This window comes from Sphaerodactylus townsendi, linkage group LG17 (assembly GCF_021028975.2).
Source record: "Sphaerodactylus townsendi isolate TG3544 linkage group LG17, MPM_Stown_v2.3, whole genome shotgun sequence".
Classification (NCBI taxonomy): domain Eukaryota; kingdom Metazoa; phylum Chordata; class Lepidosauria; order Squamata; family Sphaerodactylidae; genus Sphaerodactylus; species Sphaerodactylus townsendi.
The window spans coordinates 14,674,618-14,694,732 of NC_059441.1; the positions used below are offsets into that span (position 1 = coordinate 14,674,618).

Sequence of the window (20,115 nt, forward strand, 5' to 3'; positions counted from 1 at the left end):
TGAGCAGAATGTTGTCTTTAAAATGGTCTCTTTGGCTGTGTCCAAACTCATGCTTCAATTTGGCAGGCCAAAGGGATACCACACGAAACCATCGGCAACTTTAAAAAGAAAACAAAACAGAAAATGAGAGGGTCCTACAAATGTTCTGACCGAAAACTGGTGACACGATGATAAAAACGGTGAGAGTTTCTCCCAATGCAACCTTTCTGTTGCAGTTAAAAACAGCATGTCAACAAACATGCTGTATATTTACAAACTGCCTATTATGATCTTTAAAAACAAGACAGGTCTGCGGAGTGGCATTGTTTTCTTCCTAGAAACGTACGAGCTTGATTGATAATTCATTCAATGTAGTGTGCACTAGGCTGTTTCCAGAATTTTGGCTTGTCTCTAAATGGTACTGTAAATTATTTATGCAAACCTTGCTAGCTCAGTAACCCATTCTGCATTGTTAAGTAGCGAATGAGAAGTTGTCCGAACCTCTGCCTTACCTTCATTATAGCTTACAGCAAGCAGTGACTGGCTATCTAAACTTGACCCCAACTCTGCCCAGTAAAGAGCCAAAGGAAAATCTAGTCTGAGAACAAACAATAGCAGATCAGTTTGGTGTGTCAGAGAGTGCTGTAGAGGTCTAAATAAGGTTATCATTTTGTGTGTAGCATTCTTATAACTACTATGGCCAGCTGAAATGTGTATTTGCTGAAAAAGTAGATTATTATCTGCCAAAACAAGTACGGACCAAGGAGCTTGTTCCGCAGTGAACTCTCTAGATGTGGGCACTAACACCGTATATAACACCATAACACCGTCCGTCTCTGTTTGGATTCTTTCAGGGGCTTTCCGCACTACAGAAGGGAGCTAAGGTCGACTCGGTTCCCTTCAGTGGGGGGCGATTCCAGGCTGTCCGCACAGCAACTTACTTGGCCCCCTGGAACTGAGCTAAGTGGGCGGGATCATCTTGGTGCCTGTTTCGCTCCTCGATCGTGATTGGAGCTTGTGTTACCATGGGAAACGGGAGCGTTCTTTTTTTCTCACAGTTTTTACAGTTTACAGTTTACAGTTACATGCCCGCCACAACTCTCCCGTTCTGCGCATGCCACAAAAGCGGCGCCTGATTGGTTGAATGGATGAGGTGTCGTTTTGATGCGTCCGCACTTCGAAGCTTCGAAGCGGTATCGACCTTGTTCCAGCAGAAAGGTGCAGTTCATAACTGCGACAGGGATGTCACAGTTCTGAGGGTGGGGGAACTGAGACAAAACAATGTTGACCTCAGTTGCAGTGTGGATACACTGAGATGAACCTAGATAGAAACCAGTACAACTCTATCAGTGCGGAAAGCCCCCCTGAGACTTTTTTGTCTCTGTTTGGATTTTCTAAGCTATATGGAGAATTGTCGAGTCTAATATTGAAGCACGTTGCCATGTGTGTGCATGTCATGTATTAAATATTCACTTTTCATGTATGTGCTTGTTAAGCAAGGATCATAATTCATTCAGCGGTCTGGGTAAAGCGTTTGGGGTTATGTTTGTTCGTAAATATCAGCCAGTATTTGCTGAAGAAGAGTGGGTTCCAATGCCAGCAAACATTTAACCCATATACATGATACTATTTACTTTAAAAAAACAACAACGCCATTAAAATCCCAATTAGCATCGCAATTGCGGACTAACCAACAAGAGGCAATTGATCAAAGTTGGAAAGCCCTGATACAATCAATACAGGACAATGACTCCAGAAGATTTTGGAAAATAGTCACTGGTGGGCTTAGAGAGAATAGTAGCCTTCCTTCCAGTATCTCAAGAACGCAATGGTATGAGTATTTTTTAGAAACAATGGGGGAGGGCCAGAATCTTCATTCCTCTCTGGCCCAAGTGTTACCTTCTGATAACCCCTGGCCCCCAGTATCCCCCCCTTGAGATTGGGAAACTTATAAGTCAACTTAAATGTGGTAAAGCTGCCGGCCCTGATACTCTTTTACCAGAGCTGTTTATAGTATTCAGGGAATGGTGGTCACCTATATTGGCACAATTGTTTAACACGGTTAACCTAACAGGTATAATCCCCACTGTGTGGAACTATTCAATTATCATCCCTATCTATAAGAAGGGGGACCCTGCCAGTCCTCTTAATTATAGACCGATCAGTCTACTCTCAGTTCTGGGCAAACTCTATGCCAAATACCTCCTTGGGAAATTAACTGATTGGATTGTTGATAGAAATGTCATAGGGAGGGAACAGATTGGATTCCAAAGGGGCAAGTCAACCCTTGACCACTGCCTGGTGTTAAGCTGCTTGATAACCAAATACAAGAGGAAAAAGAGCCCTTGTATGCAGCCTTTATCGATCTCCGAGTGCATTTGATTCTATTAATAGAGAGATTCTCTGGAGGAAACTCAGTAGCCAAGGTATAGAGTCAAGGTTGCTCGAATTAATCAAGATTCTGCACACAAATACTTACTGCCATGTGAGATGCAACATAAAGGGATTGTTAACCCCACAAATTCCAGTTACTAAAGGAGTGAAACCAGCCTGCGTGTTGGCCCCTACACTCTTTAAGCTCTTTATTAACGATCTAGCTTCCTCACTAAGTGAGGCCCAAGTACATAGTCCAACTCTGGGCTCAACTTCTATACCCCTGCTTCTGTTTGCCGATGATGCAGTTGTACTTTCAACGCACAAGAGTTGGACTAAGGAGAGCCCTAGAGCGTTGCATAGAATACTGCACACTCAACGATTTGCAACTCAACCTAGATAAATCTAAAATTGTGGTATTTACCCATAAATGGAAAGCCACCATCTGGCGGGTAGGCCACAGTAGGTTTGAGCAGGTGCAGTCGTATAAATACCTAGGGCTCACCTACCATCATAGGGCCTCCTGGACATCTCATAGGAATCGGGCCATTTCCATCGCTAGATTAAGTACTTCAGCCATCATACGCTTCCTTTATGGGAAAGGCAGAGGATACATCCCTGCGGCATTGAGAGTATTTAATGCCAAAGTGAGCCAACAAATCCTTTATGGGATTCCCATCTGGATAGGGGCATGGAGCAGAGAGGTTGAAATAATTCAGTCGCACTTTCTGTACAAAATCCTTGGCTTGCCCCATTCTGTCCCATATGCGGTCCTGTGCTTAGAAACAGGTCAGCATCGACTGGAAACTCTGGCCTGGTGTCGAACATTCAAGTTTTGGGCCAGGATCTGTTTCAATCGAGATGAACGGGACTACACATCCCAGGGACGCATCTATCCTCCACACAACCCAATGGTGGGCTAAAATCGAAGCCAAACTCAATGAGCTGGGTATTTCCTTAGAGGACCTGCTGATGCTAACAGAGCAGGAGGTCTATGGGGCTATCAAGAAGAGACTTTTTGATAGAGAGTTCCAACAGATGCTAGAGGAAGCCAATAAAACCTGTTCCCTGATCTCTCTGGGAATACCGGTGGATAGGTTAATTGCAGCCCGGTACCTCTACCTCCTGGTTGAGGCCCGGTGGCGCAGAGCAATCACCTTAGCTAGGTGTAATGCTTTGCCCTCTTCCTTTAGCCAGGGACGTCATCTTGGTATTCCACACAAAGAAAGGAAATGCCCCTTTGGCATGGGTTCTGTGGAAACAGTATCTCATATGCTGTTGAATTGTTCCCTTTATGAGAAAGATAGGAAGAAGCATATAATCCCCTCCCTGTACGGAAGTGAAGGCATAACAGATGATCAGAAGGTTATATATCTTTTAAATAGCCACAACCTTGATCTGTTGGAAGCGGTGGCTAAATTTTTAAACGGTGTTATATCAATGCGCTTGAAATTGTAAAACTTGTTTTAAATTTGTGATGTATATGCGGTTTATATGCCATTAAAGGTATTCGAAATTCGAAATTCGAAATTCGAGTCTAATATTGAAGCACGTTGCCATGTGTGTGCATGTCATGTATTAAATATTCACTTTTCATGTATGTGCTTGTTAAGCAAGGATCATAATTCATTCAGCGGTCTGGGTAAAGCGTTTGGGGTTATGTTTGTTCGTAAATATCAGCCAGTATTTGCTGAAGAAGAGTGGGTTCCAATGCCAGCAAACATTTAACCCATATACATGATACTATTTACTTTAAAAAAACAACAACGCCATGCTATAAATAGATGAATTTATTCCTTCTAGTAGCCACAAAATGCTTGTCTTAATTAAAAGGATTTGTCAAGGTATGTGCAGGGGGGAAAAAACGGATTCAGAAAAAGGCTTATATGTTGTTAGTTCGTATTGGAAGTTAAGCTGTCTGTGTTAGGAAATCAATCCAAGAGTCATTTATATTGCTTTTAAAGAGGAATGTGTTTCTGGGTGCAAGGCCATTTCGAAATATTTTGTCATGAAGCAAAAGTACAATTTTGATGTGACCCCACCCACATTCTGGTTAGTTCCTGAGCAGTAAAACATGGATTTATTATGCACTTTCTGTCCTAGGGAACGATAAATCAGCATTATTTTTATTTTAGGGATGTGATGGTAAGAGTGCCTTGTCCAAATCATCTTGTGAATTCATGTGTGTGTGTGTGTGTGTGTGTGTGTGTGTGTGTGTGTGTGTGTGTGTGTGTGTGTGAGAAGTGCTGTCAAGTCACAACAAACTTATGGCAACCCCAAAAAGGGGTTTTCAAGGTAAGCAAGAAGCAGAGGTGGTTTGCCATTGTCTTTCTCTGCAGAGTCTTCTTTGGTGGTGTCTCCTCCAAGCACCGACTTTGGTTAGTTTCCAAGATCTGACGAGATTGGGCGATACCCTGCTGCCTTCCCTTTTTGTGAATCCAAAGAGATCATGAAATTGGAATCATGGCAGTGGCGTATCTGCAAGAGGGATATGGGGGATCAATTGACCCGGGCGCCTCCTATTAGATCACATGGGGGAGCAAAATCGCCCCACACACCCCTGCCGCGGGCTGCGCCTCAGGCCGACAGAAGCAGAAGGGAAGCGCACGGCTTCCAATTAGCCAGAACTGGGCCTGGGCCGGACAGACAAAGGGTGACCAAGCCCTGCCGGTTCTTCTCCGCCACACTTCAGTTTCTTTTCCCGGCAGCTTCACTGTGGGGCGGAGCCATTCCTTCGCGCCCGGTGCATTCTAGTGACGCCAAACGCTCGAAGCAGTAGAGGGGCCATTTGTGTGGCAGAGGAGGAGGAGGAGAAGAAGAAGAAGAAGAAGAAGAAGAAGAAGAAGAAGAAGAAGAAGAAGAAGAAGAAGAAGAAGAGGAGGAGGAGGAGGAGGAGGAGGAGGAGGAGGAGGAGTTTGGATTTATATCCCCCCTTTCTCTCCTGTAGGAGACTCAAAGGGGCTTACAATCTCCTTGCCCTTCCCCCCTCACAACAAACACCCTGTGAGGTAGGTGGGGCTGAGAGAGCTCCGAAACGCTGCGACTAGCCCAAGGTCACCCAGCTGGCCGTGTGTGGGAGTGCACAGGCTAATCTGAATTCCCCAGATAAGCCTCCACAGCTCAGGCGGCAGAGCTGGGAATCAAACCCGGTTCCTCCAGATTAGATACACGAGCTCTCAACCTCCTATGCCACTGCTGCTCCTACGCCACTGCTGCTATGCCACTGAGACAGACCACAGCGCAGGTTTCTCTGAGATGCTGCGCCCCCTAGTGGACAGTGTCTGGAAATGGTACTGCACTGGATATAGCGGGCAATAAGACACAGCTGAGGAGTGGGCTGAAGAAACAGCCGGGTGGGAGGTCCACCGGGCGCCACTTGGCCCGGCCCCGCCAGGCTGCCTGGGACCGCCACCTCGCTCCTCTGCCAGCTGAGGTGAGGGGGGAGGGCGCACTTCAGAAGGTGTTGCCCCGGGCACCATTTTCTCCTGGTACGCCTCTGAATCATGGCTTTTCAAAATCACATACAGGGCTTTTGGGACGATGGTTTTTGCTCCTACTTGGCTCCTTAACTGTGTCATTCTTGATTTTGAACCAAGCCCGGCTACTGAACCAGAAAGCACAAAGAGCATTACAAGACCTGTTATCCAAAATTAAACACATCTTGTTTGCTTACACGTTCAAAAAATAAACCTTGAATAGCTGAAAGTCAGCACCTTTGGCTCGGAACGATCCCATAAAATTGGGTGTCTCAGAAGGGAAGAATTCACTGTTCCCTGGAGAAACGTAAGAACTTTAGCGGCAGTGAATGATTGCTCCAACCTGGAAGGTTTGCTCGCAGGGGGATTGTTTGTAGAAATGGTGGAATTGCCTCAGCCAAGTCAATATTGTCCTTTTTAGAAATGGAGCACAGATCTCACCAGCTTACTACAAATGATGACATTCTCAAAGCACAGCCACTACCACAGTATGTGGAAGACAGAATGAGAATATTGCATTCTTTCCATCAAATCTCCAGTACACGCATTGAACATAAGAACATAAGAACATAAGAACTAGCCTGCTGGATCAGACCAGAGTCCATCTAGTCCAGCATTCTGATACTCGCAGTGGCCCACCAGGTGCCTTTGGGAGCTCACATACAGGATGTGAAAGCAATGGCCTTCTGCTGCTGCTGCTCCTGAGCACCTGGTCTGCTAAGGCATTTGCAATTTGAGATCAAGGAGGATCAAGATTGGTAGCCATAGATTGACTTCTTCTCCATAAATCTGTCCAAGCCCCTTTTAAAGCTATCCATGTGAGTTGCCATCACCACCTCCTGTGGCAGCTTATTCCAAACACTGATCACACGTTGCGTGAAGAAGTGTTTCCTTTTATTAGTCCTAATTCTTCCCCGCAGCATTTTCAATGGATGCCCCCTGTTTCTAGTATTGTGAGAAAGAGAGAAAAATTTCTCTCTGTCAACATTTTCTCCCCCATGCATAATTTTATAGACTTCAATCATATCCCCCCTCAGATGTCTCCTCTCCAAACTAAAGAGTCCCAAACGCTGCAGCCTCTCCTCATAGGGAAGGTGCTCCAATCCTTCAATCATCCTCGTTGCCCTTCTCTGCACTTTTTCTATCTCTTCGATATCCTTTTCGAGATGTGGCGACCAGAACTGAACACAGTACTCCAAGTGCGGTCGCACCACTGCTTTATATAAGGGCATGACAGTCCTTGCAGTTTTATTATCAACTGAAGAGAAAAGACACGTTCAAGCAGTGATTTGGGGGAAGAGCGTGTTTCTCTCTCTCTCTCTGAACTGCCTAGCTTTTTGGATGGCATGTATATTTCTGACGGGTTTGAGAATCAGAGGCTGGGTTTGACATTAATGACATCTCCTCAAACATCACCTCAGTACCAACGAGTAAACCACCCTCATCTCTGTAGGTAGTGTGTGCTGGTGGCCAGTGGAAAGAGAGTCTAATTTTTGGAAGCGCTTTTGACTCTTGTTCTGCCTCAAGCCGATAATCTGCTGTGCTAGGCAGTTCAACTTTGCCCTTGAGGAAAGCCCAGACAATTTCTTTCTTGTCTGGGGGAGGCACACTCTGGAACAGCATTACGCATTAGTTTTTCCTGACAGTGTAACCTATGCACGTACATCTCTTGCCTTGAAAACCCTGTGTGTACATGAATTATTCATTATTTGTTTATTTAAGAACATAAGAACATAAGAACTAGCCTGTTGGATCAGACCAGAGTCCATCTAGTCCAGCACTCTGCTACTCGCAGTGGCCCACCAGGTGCCTTTGGGAGCTCCCAGACAGGATGTGAAAGCAATGGCCTTAAGAACATAAGAACTAGCCTGCTGGATCAGACCAGAGTCCATCTAGTCCAGCACTCTGCTACTCGCAGTGGCCCACCAGGTGCCTTTGGGAGCTCCCAGACAGGATGTGAAAGCAATGGCCTTAAGAACATAAGAACTAGCCTGCTGGATCAGACCATAGTCCATCTAATCCAGCACTCTGCTACTCGCAGTGGCCCACCAGGTGCCTTTGGGAGCTCCCAGACAGGATGTGAAAGCAATGGCCTTCTGCTGCTGCTGCTCCTGAGCACCTGGTCTGCTAAGGCCTTTGCAATCTGAGATCAAGGAGGATCAAGATTGGTAGCCATAGATCGACTTCTCCTCCATAAATCTGTCCATAAATCTGCTCCATAAATCTATTTAATTTATTTATATCCTACTTTTGTTCCCAGTGGGGACCCAGAGCGGTTTACATCATTCGCTTCTCTTCCATTTTATCCTCCAAAAAAAATCCTGTAAGGTAGGTAAGCCCGAGAGGGTATGATTGACTCAAGGTCACTCGGCAAATTCCCACAGCACGAGTGAGTCCTCCAGATCCTAGTCAGAGGAGAATTATACACTGCTGCTCTGCCCTGCAACAAGGGAACGTTTCCTTCGGGGCAGAATTTCCTTGCAGACATGCTCTGTGTTATGACGCCGCAGATCCCAAAAGCCGTGCAGTTAGTGAGAACGAGGAAACCCCGTTGTTTTCCCTTGCTTTGGGGTTTCTGCTCCTTCTGATCCCCCCCCCCCCACACACACTCCCCGTGGGCATTTCCAGGGGATCTGTGGCTAGCTTTTGTGAAAAGCACAAAAATACTGACACAGAGAATATCAACATAAATTTTTTAAGGACTTTAAAAACCAAGCTGTGACGACGAGGAATGACTCAGAAGTGGGGCAGGCAAGAGGCAGAGCAGAAAGTAGGGTGCCTCCTCACGTGTAAACAGGGAAATGCAAGGAGACACCACTACGACCCCACTGCAGAACGAAGAGCCCCAAGGAAAGCACTCCATGTGTAATAGACTTGAAACTCTATCCAGTGTCCCCAAAGAGCAGTTTTATCTGCTCTTAGGGTTAATGTGTGATAATCTGATTCCGCATGGGTCAAAAACAGCAGTGTGAAAACAGTGTGAAAATGGTGTAAAAGGGTTTAAAATGGTGTAAAAGAGTTTATACTGTTTTCACACCATTTTCACACTGCTGTTTTTAGGTCCATGCGGAATCAGCCCAAGAAAGCTAAATACATCCAACAAATCCCAGAAAAATAGAAAGAAGTGCATTTGATACAGCTAATTTTCTGCATGGCCCTTTGAACCAATTTCTTCTAAAAGGAGCAAAATGGAAGATGGGGATTCAGAGAACCTCCTAAGCCTATTATTACAATGCTCCAGTGATGTATTGATATTTTAGCGACTTCAAAAAAAGAGAGGAAAAGAAATCATGCACATTCAGGACGGTAAAGAGGAGAGAAAGTGGTTTGACCATTATGGTCCAATCATCAAACGGTAGCTGAAAGTAGGTGGGAGAGGGCAGGAGAAATACAACTGACAGAAATATTGTGCTTGAGGAAATAGCCAACTGAAAATTGGCTTCCTGGAAAAACATTGTGGTAAAAGTGGTCTCAAAAGAATCAGAGGAGGGGAACTGCAAAAACCCTGAAGTGAAACTTAAAGGCACAAAAACGTGTATGGAAATCAGAGGATAAAATGAACCCATATGGGGCCAGAACCGCTTAAAAAAAAATTCCATGTGGAAAAGCCCTCTGTGAAGATGGGAACTGTAGTCCATGAACATCTGGAGTGCCATAGGTTCGCCACCATGGCTCTATCCCATCCAATGAAAGATTTTGTCCCCATTGTCTGAACCAAGTAGAAACCTTAAACCACATGGTTTTCTTCTGTCCTAAGTACTCAAACATCAGTTACTTATTACCAGAAGAGAAGAAGAAGAAGAGTTTGGATTTATATCCCCCCTTTCTCTCCTGCAGGAGACTCAAAGGGGCTGACAATCTCCTTGCCCTTCCCCGCTCACAACAAACACCCTGTGAGGTAGGTGGAGCTGAGAGAGCTCCGAGAAGCTGTGACTAGCCCAAGGTCACCCAGCTGGCGTGTGTGGGAGTGCACAGGCTAATCTGAATTCCCCAGATAAGCCTCCACAGCTCAGGCGGCAGAGCTGGGAATCAAACCCGGTTCCTCCAGATTAGATTCACGAGCTCTTAACATCCTACGCCACTGCTGCTCGCAGTTAGTTGCCTCAGTGGCCCTGATAATGGTGGCAGAGTGGTGTATAAATCTTGTAAATCAATTAAATAGAATAAATGGATTTGCCATCTTAGAAAACGCTCTTACTAACGTCTTGAAGGAATCTTGCAACGTTTGCCGAATGCTTTTCCTTTTCTATCCTATACCCACCGCTTTTAATGAGCGTTCCGAGCAATAAATAAATAAAGAGAATAATTTATCCTTTAGTTCACTCGGCGGTAGTTCACACGATGCTATGTCTGGATGTGTGTTGCCGACTGTTCAAAAGAAAAGGTGGATCTGTACTTGTGTAACAAACACTTAATACCCAACTCTGTTTTTTCCCCTCTCAACACACGTTGGAAAGGCAAGTAGCTTTTCAAGGAGTCCTTATTCTAATTTGCCCCCTCACAAAACTGTTTTATGTCTACAAAAATGGTCATCGGGGATTAATTCGATGCAGCTGCATGTAATTTTAATTAGGCTCTAAGACGGTGCCATCTAGTCACACGAAATGGGCTCGCTGATGAAGAAATAAGAGCTGGCGTTTCATTTTGGAGACACTAGTAATTAAGACGTTTGTCCAGAAAGTGGGCAGCCTGTCTGGTTGCTCCAGAGGCGGCGTCAGTTCTATAGGATTCTCCGCGCCGGTCACCTGCTTCATATTTTGCCAGTCGGTGCCCTGTGATTTCATTTCCCCCCCCCAACAGATGCCGTTGGGAAGCAAGATCCCTTTGATGCCGATCTTGCTAAAGCTGCCGTTCGCCGTGGTGTCTGAAAGTTTGTTTTTCAATCGCCCAAATGTTTGAACTTCCAGGCTAGACGTGCGGATACATACATTACATGCAATGTAAACACTCCCCGTGTTCCAGAATCAACCGTAATTATGGAACTAAAACAAATCTGACTGTGTTCCCATCACTGGAGTGTTTCATGGTACTTATCTGTTTAAGTTGGAGGCTAATGAAAAGATCAGTATGTTTCACTTCAAAGGGCAGCTTGAGATTGCTTTCCCAGCGACGGGCTTTGCACGGGATTAAAGCGAGTCGCGTTTGCCGCCATACAGTTCTGCTCATTGGTCATGCATTCACATATAGCTCTCTTGAATGTCTAAAGTGGTCAAATGTTCTCCTTTTCCCTAGACTCTTTGCCGTGGGTGATATATGTGAGCCATGTGATCTGAGGTAACTGGTTATATTTAACACTCTCCAACCATTATTTTGTACTCACAGTCAGAGTGATAAAAAGAGTAGGCACCACTGTATATCTTAAAAAACACATACACATCGGTTTTCATTGCCTTTGGTTTTCATCGGTTTTGGTTTTCATCGATTTTTTCAGTGAAAAATTTGTCTCGGTTTTCATCGATTTGCCTTGGTTTTCATCGACGGTAAGGTGCAGGGGTTTGTGGAGAAAAATCACCCGGACAAAGCTGTTGCAGGCTGTGTCTGCAACTTGTTTAATGACAATGTTTTGCCCCATCATTTCAGACAAATCTTAGAGAGACGTCAGAAACAGACCTCTTGGGACAGCTTTCTGGTGCGACATTGGTCCACTGGCTGTGAAGCTGGTCCTAGTGTTATTGTTTGTTACTGTTTTCAGCATTAAACACTATGTTTATTCACCCAAAAATGTGTTTTAGTATGTTTTTTGGAGTGCCTAGAACAGATTAATTGGATTTACATTGATTCCTATGGAAAAGTTTGCCTCAGTTTTCATCTGTTTCGGTTTTCATCGATTCTTTTTGGACGGATTGCCAACGAAAACCGAGGTTCCACTGTATTTCTTATCAGTAGTAGAACCGGTGTGGTGTAGTGGTAGAGGCCCCTTCCGCACATGCAGAATAATGCACTTTCAATCCACTTTCAATGCACTTTGCAGCTGGATTTTACTGTGCGGAATAGCAAAATCCACCTGCAAACAATTGTGAAAGTGGATTGACTGCGCATTGTGGGAGGGGCCTAAGATCGGCAGAATCTAATTTAAAGAATTGGGTTTGATTCCCCACTACTCCCCATAAAGCCTGCTGAGTGACCGTGGGCGAATCTCAGTTCTTTCAGAACCCACACTGAGGCAGGCAAGGAGAACCCCCCTCCAAACTTTTCTGGCCTTGGAAAAAGCCCTCCAGGGTCACCCTAAGTCAGCTTTGACTTTCCATCACCACCACCAGTGTTATGGAGCAAAATAAGTCCTTCTGGGACAAAGACCCCCCCAGGTCGATTCCGCACTTGAGTTATCTCTAACCTGCTCGAAAGCAAGCCGGTTCTGCGTTCGCGACAAACCACTGGGATCGATGTGTTTTGTACCAGCTTCCCAGTGTAACGGCCAAATTACCACTCCAGTTGGGAACTACTACTTTTTCAGGGAACCACACTCGAACTCAGCTCGATTCCAGTAAAGTGCGGAATCTCTGATGCCAGGAGTCCCACATTCAGCCAATCACAGCTGAGTGTTTCGGGCATGCGTACAGCTGGCCAATCAAAAAACGCCACCTTCGTCCCTCCATTCCTCTGGCAGTTTTTTTATAACGTGTGGGGGGAAAGACGGAACATGGCCGTAGAACAGTAGCCAATCGGAATGGAGCGGCGAAGAGGCACAGGATGATTCCGCCCTCTGAGCTGGGATCAAGCTGGTTGCAGTGGGGAACAACAATGGCTTCGACCTAGGTCAGTACCCTTCTCAGGGAACTGGGTTGAACCTATTTTATTCGTGTGCGGAATCGCCCCCAGTCTTGTTGATCTTGTGGCATTTATGGAATTCTGATAATGAGGGTAAGAAGCAGCTGTGGGCTGGAGTTCATGACAACATGTTCTAAGGTGGTCACCATCCCATGATAGAGGCAGCTATTTCTTCATGCAAAGATGATGCCTCCCAACCTTTTCTGAAGCAGCTTCTAATCCAATTAGGTGGATGAAAGCCAGAATAGCCTCTTTGCCTTGGATAAGAGCTGCTTTCCCAAAGAAGGAAACCCATGGGTGGGCACCGTCTTGTTTACAGTCACCACAACTGGGATTTTGTATTCGTATTCCTAGAGTTGGATGATCATGTATATGAATGGAACTGGATTTCCCTTGGGTTTCTCGTAGTCAGTACCATGGTTGTGAGCATTGTATCAACTTTGTAAGCGTATTGGTGGACACCGTCGTGTTTACAGTCACCACAACTGGGATATTGCATTTATATTCCTAGAGTTGCATGATCAAGTGTATGAATGGACCTGGATTTCCCTTGGGTTTCTCGTAGTCAGTACCATGGTTGTGAGCATTGTATCAACTTTGTAAGCGTACTGGTGGACACTGCCATGTTTACAGTCACCACAACTGGGATTTTGTATTTATATTCCTAGAGTTGCATGATCATGTGTATGAATGGAACTGGATTTCCCTTGGGTTTCTCGTAGTCAGTACCATGGTTGTGAGCATTGTATCAACTTTGTAAGCGTACTGGTGGACACCGTCGTGTTTACGGTCACCACAACTGGGATATTGTATTTATATTCCTAAAGTTGCATGATCATGTGTATGAATGGAACTGGATTTCCCTTGGGTTTCTCGTAGTCAGTACCATGGTTGTGAGCATTGTATCAACTTTGTAAGCGTACTGGTGGACACTGCCATGTTTACAGTCACCACAACTGGGATTTTGTATTTATATTCCTAGAGTTGCATGATCATGTGTATGAATGGAACTGGATTTCCCTTGGGTTTCTCGTAGTCAGTACCATAGTTGTGAGCATTGTATCAACTTTGTAAGCGTACTGGTGGACACCGTCGTGTTTACGGTCACCACAACTGGGATATTGTATTTATATTCCTAAAGTTGCATGATCATGAGTATGAATGGAACTGGATTTCCCGTGGGTTTCTCGTAGTCAGTACCATGGTTGTGAGCATTGTTATCAACTTTGTAAGCGTATCGGTGGACACCGTCGTGCTTACAGTCACCACAATTGGGATTTTGTATTTATATTCCTAGAGTTGCATGATCATGTGTATGAATGGAACTGGATTTCGCTTGGGTTTCTCATAGTCAGTACCATGGTTGTGAGCATCGTACCAACTTTGTAAGCGTATCGGTGGACACCGCTGTGTTTACAGTCACCACAACTGGGATATTGCATTTATATTCCTAGAGTTGCATGATCATGTGTATGAATGGAACTGGATTTCGCTTGGGTTTCTCATAGTCAGTACCATGGTTGTGAGCATTGTACCAACTTTGTAAGCGTATCGGTGGACACCGCCGTGTTTACAGTCACCACAACTGGGATATTGTATTTATATTCCTAGAGTTGCATGATCATGTGTATGAATGGAACTGGATTTCGCTTGGGTTTCTCATAGTCAGTACCATGGTTGTGAGCATTGTACCAACTTTGTAAGCGTATCGGTGGACACCGCCGTGTTTACAGTCACCACAACTGGGATATTGCATTTATATTCCTAGAGTTGCATGATCATGCGTATGAATGAAACTGGATTTCCCTTGGGTTCCTCATATAATAGTCAGTACTCATGGTTGTGAGCATTGTACCAACTTCTTTGTAAAGCGTGCATCGGTGGACACCATCGCGGTGTTACAGTCAACGCATACAACTGGGATATTGCATTTATATGTCCTAGAGTTAAAAGCATGATCGTATGCATGAATGGAACTTCGATTTAAGCTTGGGTTTCTCATAGTCAGTACCATGGTTAGAAAGTGACATTGTACCAACTTTGTAAGTGTATCGGGTGGACACCGCTGCAGGTTTACAGTCACCACAAGCTGGGATATTGCATTTATATTCCTAGAGCTGTACGATCATGTGTATGGAATGGAACTGGATTTTGGCTTGGGTTTCTCATAGTCCAAGTACCATGGTTGTGAGCGGTATTGTACCAACTTTGTAACTTCAGGTTGCGATCGGGTGGACAATCACCGTGTTTACAGTCACCACAACTGGGATATTTTGTATTTATATTCCTAGAGTTGCATGATCATGTAATATGAATGGAACTGATTTCCTTATATGGGTTTCTCAGAAGTCAGTACCCATGTAGTTTGTGAGCTTGTTATCAGCGCTTTGTATAAAGCGTGCATTGGTGGACAACCGCCGTGTACAGTCACCACAACCGGGATATTTGCATTTATATTCCTAGAGTTGCATTATTATGTGTATGAATGGAACTGGATTTAAACGGGCCAGTTTCTACAGAGTCAGTACTATGGTTGTGGAGCATTGTACCAACTTTGTAAAACATTTATCGGGTGGACACCGCCGTGTTTACAGTCAACACAACTGGGATATTGTATTTGAGAGTTCTCCTAGAGTTGCATGATCATGTAATATGTCTCGAATGGAACTGATTTCTTTCGTTTCGGCAAGGAGAGTCAGTACCACCATGGTTAGGAGAGCATTGTACACCAACTTTGTAAGTCAGATCGGTAAGAACGCACCGGGCCAGGTTATACAGTCACCACAACTGGGATATTTGCGACGTATATTCCTAGAGTTGCATGATCATGCGTATATGAATGGAAACCTGGATAGTTCCTTTGGTTCCTCGTGAGTCAAAGTACCATGGTGGTTGTGAGCCGCTTGTTATCTAACTTTGTAAAGTTTATTGGCGGACACCGCAGTATGTACGTTAGCTCTACCACAACTGGGATATTGTATTTTATATTCCTAGAGTTGCATTATTATGTGATGAATGGAACTAGCGGATTTCGCTGGGTTTCTCATGAGTCAATTTACCATGGTTGTGGAGCATTGTAGCCCAACTTTAGGTGCAAGCCAGATCGGTGTGGACAATCCGTGTTTACAGTCACCACAACTGGGATATTGCATTTATATTCCTAGAGTTGCATGATCATGCGTATGAATGAAACTGGATTTCCCTTGGGTTCCTCGTAGTCAGTACCATGGTTGTGAGCGTTGTTATCAACTTTGTAAGCGTATTGGTGGACACCGCCGTGTGTACAGTCACCACAACTGGGATATTGTATTTATATTCCTAGAGTTGCATTATTATGTGTATGAATGGAACTGGGTTCTCGTAGCTTGGGCTCTCCTAAGTAGTCAAGCACCAAGCGGTTGTGAGCATTGTACCAACTTTTAGTAAGCCGTGATCGTGGACAATCACTCGTTTACAGTCACCACAACTGGAGGCATTGCATTTATATTCCTAGAGTTGCATGACTCATGCGATGAATGAAACTGGATTTCCCTTTGGGTTCCTCGTAAAGTCAGTGCACCATGGTTGTGAGCGCTATTCAATCAACTTTGTGTAAGACTGTGATTGGTGGACACGCGTGTGTGTACAGCTCTACCACAACTGGAGGACATTACATATTTATATTCCTAGAGTTATACTATTATGTGTATGAAGATGGAACTGGATTTTCCTCGCTTTGGTTTCTGCGTGAGTCAGTAATTCATGGTTGTGAGCATTGTACCAACTTTGTAAGCGTATCGGTGGACACCGCCGTGTTTACAGTCACCACAACTGGGATATTGTATTTATATTCCTAGAGTTGCATGATCATGTATATGAATGGAACTGGATTTCCCTTGGGTTTCTCGTAGTCAGTACCATGGTTGTGAGCGTTGTTATCAACTTTGTAAGCGTATTGGTGGACACCGCCGTGTGTACAGTCACCACAACTGGGATATTGTATTTATATTCCTAGAGTTGCATTATTATGTGTATGAATGGAACTGGATTTCGCTTGGGTTTCTCGTAGTCAGTACCATGGTTGTGAGCATTGTACCAACTTTGTAAGCGTATCGGTGGACACCGCCGTGTTTACAGTCACCACAACTGGGATATTGCATTTATATTCCTAGAGTTGCATGATCATGCGTATGAATGAAACTGGATTTCCCTTGGGTTCCTCGTAGTCAGTACCATGGTTGTGAGCGTTGTTATCAACTTTGTAAGCGTATCGGTGGACACCGTCGTGCTTACAGTCACCACAATTGGGATTTTGCATCTAAATTCCTAGAGTTGCATGATCACGTGTATGAATGGAACTGGATTTCCCTTATGTTGCTCATAGGCTGTGAGCGTTATATCAACTTTGTCAGCGTATTAATGTGGGGGAAACGCTGACTATCATTCTTTTTGCTCGGCCTTTGCTGTTTCTCTTCTTCCTTCTGTTTTCTACAATTGGGAAGTTAGCTGCTCTAAAAATCCTCTTCCAGCCAGTGAAGAACCTTTTAGAGGAACTCTTTGCCCTGCATTGCATTCAAGCCCCTGCAGTTTCTAGGTGACCATTTTTATTTATTTATTTATTTATTTGGAAAAGGGAAGTGAGCTTTCACTGTCCGCTTTTGCCCTCTTGTGGCACGACACAGAAATGGCCACACGCTGCAAAAAATGACTTTGGGGTTTGCCACCATTGACGTATTTACGCCATTTACAGGCGGCCTCTCTCCCCGAGATTTGAAGCGGATTACGCAGCGTAAATTGACGCAGTCGGAATGAAAAGGCACGCAGATAAAATGCAGGGAAAAAAAATGTTATTACCTCAACAGAAAACAATTCTGTAGGACAACACATGCAACGAACCGATAATATGTCCTAAAACAAAGTCTCTCCGTTTTGTCTGGTGCCTTCCTGAACCATTCAGTTATAATGTCATCATCATCAATAACCTTTATTAGGCATACAAAGCAAAGAATAAATAAAATAATGCAGTAATATAAACAGGTTATGTTCCTTTCTGTTTTCCTTGGCCCCTTCCGCACACACAAAACAATGCGTTTTCAAACCACTTTTACAACTGTTTGCAAGTGGATTTTGCTATTCAAAGAGTATTGAAAGCAGTTTGAAAGTGCATTATTCTGCATGTGCGGAATGAGCCCTTGATTCCGTACAGCAATCACTTCCAGGAGAAATTCAGCCGTCTGTTCCAGTGTCTCCTGTTTCTTGCTGTTGAGAAGGAAGTTCATTTGCAAGTCAGCTGGACAAGTTAGTGCTTTGTGGTATATGGACTGTGGTGCAGCAGTGGCGTAGGAGGTTAAGAGCTCGTGTATCTAATCTGGAGGAACCGGGTTTGATTCCCAGCTCTGCCGCCTGAGCTGTGGAGGCTGATCTGGGGAATTCAGATTAGCCTGTACACTCCCACACACGCCAGCTGGGTGACCTTGGGCTAGTCACAGCTTCTCGGAGCTCTCTCAGCCCCACCCACCTCACAGGGTGTTTGTTGTGAGGGGGGAAGGGCAAGGAGATTGTCAGCCCTCTTTGAGTCTCCTGCAGGACAGAAAGGGGGGATATAAATCCAAACTCTTCTTCTTCTTCTCTTCTGGTAATAAGTAACTGATGTTTGAGTACTTAGGACAGAAGAAAACCATGTGGTTTAAGGTTTCTACTTGGTTCAGACAATGGGGACAAAATCTTTCATTGGATGGGATAGAGCCATGGTGGCGAACCTATGGCACTCCAGATGTTCATGGACTACAGTTCCCATCAGCCACTGGCAGGGGCTGATGGGAATTGTAGTCCATGAGCATCTGGAGTGCCATAGGTTTGCCACCACTTTGATAGAGAGTAGTCGCCCCTCCTCTATTGCCGATGGAAATACATTGCACGGATTAGGCCCCATCTCTGTGTTGGCTCCAGTAATAGATAAATGTAGTGCGCCAGCTGCCGATATTTGGGTACTATATTGTGGTATAGAGGGGAGCATGATCTGTTTGCTGATGCTAGAAGCAGCTGTTGTTCCTGGTCTAGCAGTCTTGTTTTTAGTAAGCCGAAGATCTCATTTGGATTAAGCATGTAGAATGGTCCCAGTGAGAAACCAAGAGATTTGATCTTTCTAATGATGTTGGACCACCAATTGGAAATCATCAGATCAGGCATCGCGAGAGTTATAATATTCGTCCTATTATCTTGGTTAAAAAAAGCCCTTCTGAATAAATCAGTTCTGCACAGTTTGTAGAATTGTAGGCATGTAGGAACCCTCTAGAGCAGTGATGGTGAACCTATGGCACTCCAGATGTTCATGGACTACAATGGGCCATGCTGCCAGGGGCTGATGGGAATTGTAGTCAATGAACATCTGGAATGCCATAGGTTCGCCACCACGGTTCTATAGCTTAGACAAGCCATTCCACAAGTTGGGTGCCACATCAGAGAAAGTTGATCTGACCCATTTACATGGTGGCACTCACAGAAAACCCTGAACATAGAATCATAGAATCATAGAGTTGGAAGAGACCCCAAGGGCCATCCAGTCCAACCCCCTGCCATGCAGGAAGACACAATCAAAGCACTCCTGACAGATGGCCATCCAGCCTCTGTCTAAAAACCTCCAGAGAAGGTGACTCCACCACACTCCGAGGCAGCGTATTCAGTGGTGGGATTCAGCAGGTTCGCACCACTTCGGCCACTGTCGAACAGCCCTTACTGTCAGGAAGTTCTTCCTAATGTTTTAAGTGAAATCTGTTTTCTGTACCTCCATTACTCCTTGTCCTAGTCTCTAGAGCAGCAGAAAAACAAGCTTGGTTCCTCTGAAGATACCAGGCACAGATGCAGGCAAAATGTCAGGAGAAAATGCCACTGGAACATGGCCATACAACCTGGAAAACCCACAATACTACATTGTTTGGAGTTGGGGAGGGGGTTGCTCCTGTCACCTGATCCAAATTGTGTTCATGTCCAGGAATGCTTTTAATTTTTTAAAAGAAGGAAATCCTAATTGCATCCCTGTCTAATTTATCTTCTGGATTCTTTCTTTCTTTCTTTCTTTCTTTCTTTCTTTCTTTCTTTCTTTCTTTCTTTCTTTCTTTCTTTCTTTCTTTCTTTCTTTCTTTCTTTCTTTCTTTCTTTCTTTCTTTCTTTCTTTCTTTCTAATTGTGGGAATAATTCTCAGAATAATTCTGAGGTTTGCTCAGAAATAAGTCCTATTCTATTCAGTGGGACTTATACCCAGGAAAGCGGTCTTAGAGTTGCTGCTAGTCCTTCCCTCTTTCTTTAAATAACTGAAAGGTTAATTTTGCAACCCATGAAAAGTAAGTTGGTTCTTGAGTGCTGAATTTTTCATATTTTTCTGTGACAGATCATGGCTTGTCATAGCTTTGTTAGCAGAAAACAGCGTTGCCCCAATTTCCTGGCACAATATGGTATTACTTAGTATAGCATTATTTGGTATTTATGCTCACTATTAGAATACAGAGAAACAGTGGAAGGAAAATTTTATACAAAGTACGAA

At 44.4% G+C, this 20,115-nt stretch overlaps 1 protein-coding gene across 1 annotated transcript in view; it reads left to right on the forward strand.

The window, feature by feature from the left end:
• Window positions 1–1,832: 1,832 nt before the first annotated feature.
• LOC125446188 (basic proline-rich protein-like) overlaps window positions 1,833–20,115 on the forward strand; it is an 86,014-nt gene continuing 67,731 nt past the window's right edge. The window contains exons 1-3 of the mRNA XM_048519743.1: window positions 1,833–1,901; window positions 2,661–2,804; window positions 5,624–5,785. Of these exons, the coding sequence (XP_048375700.1) occupies window positions 1,833–1,901; window positions 2,661–2,804; window positions 5,624–5,785 (375 nt within the window). The remainder of the gene's footprint in view (window positions 1,902–2,660; window positions 2,805–5,623; window positions 5,786–20,115) is intronic.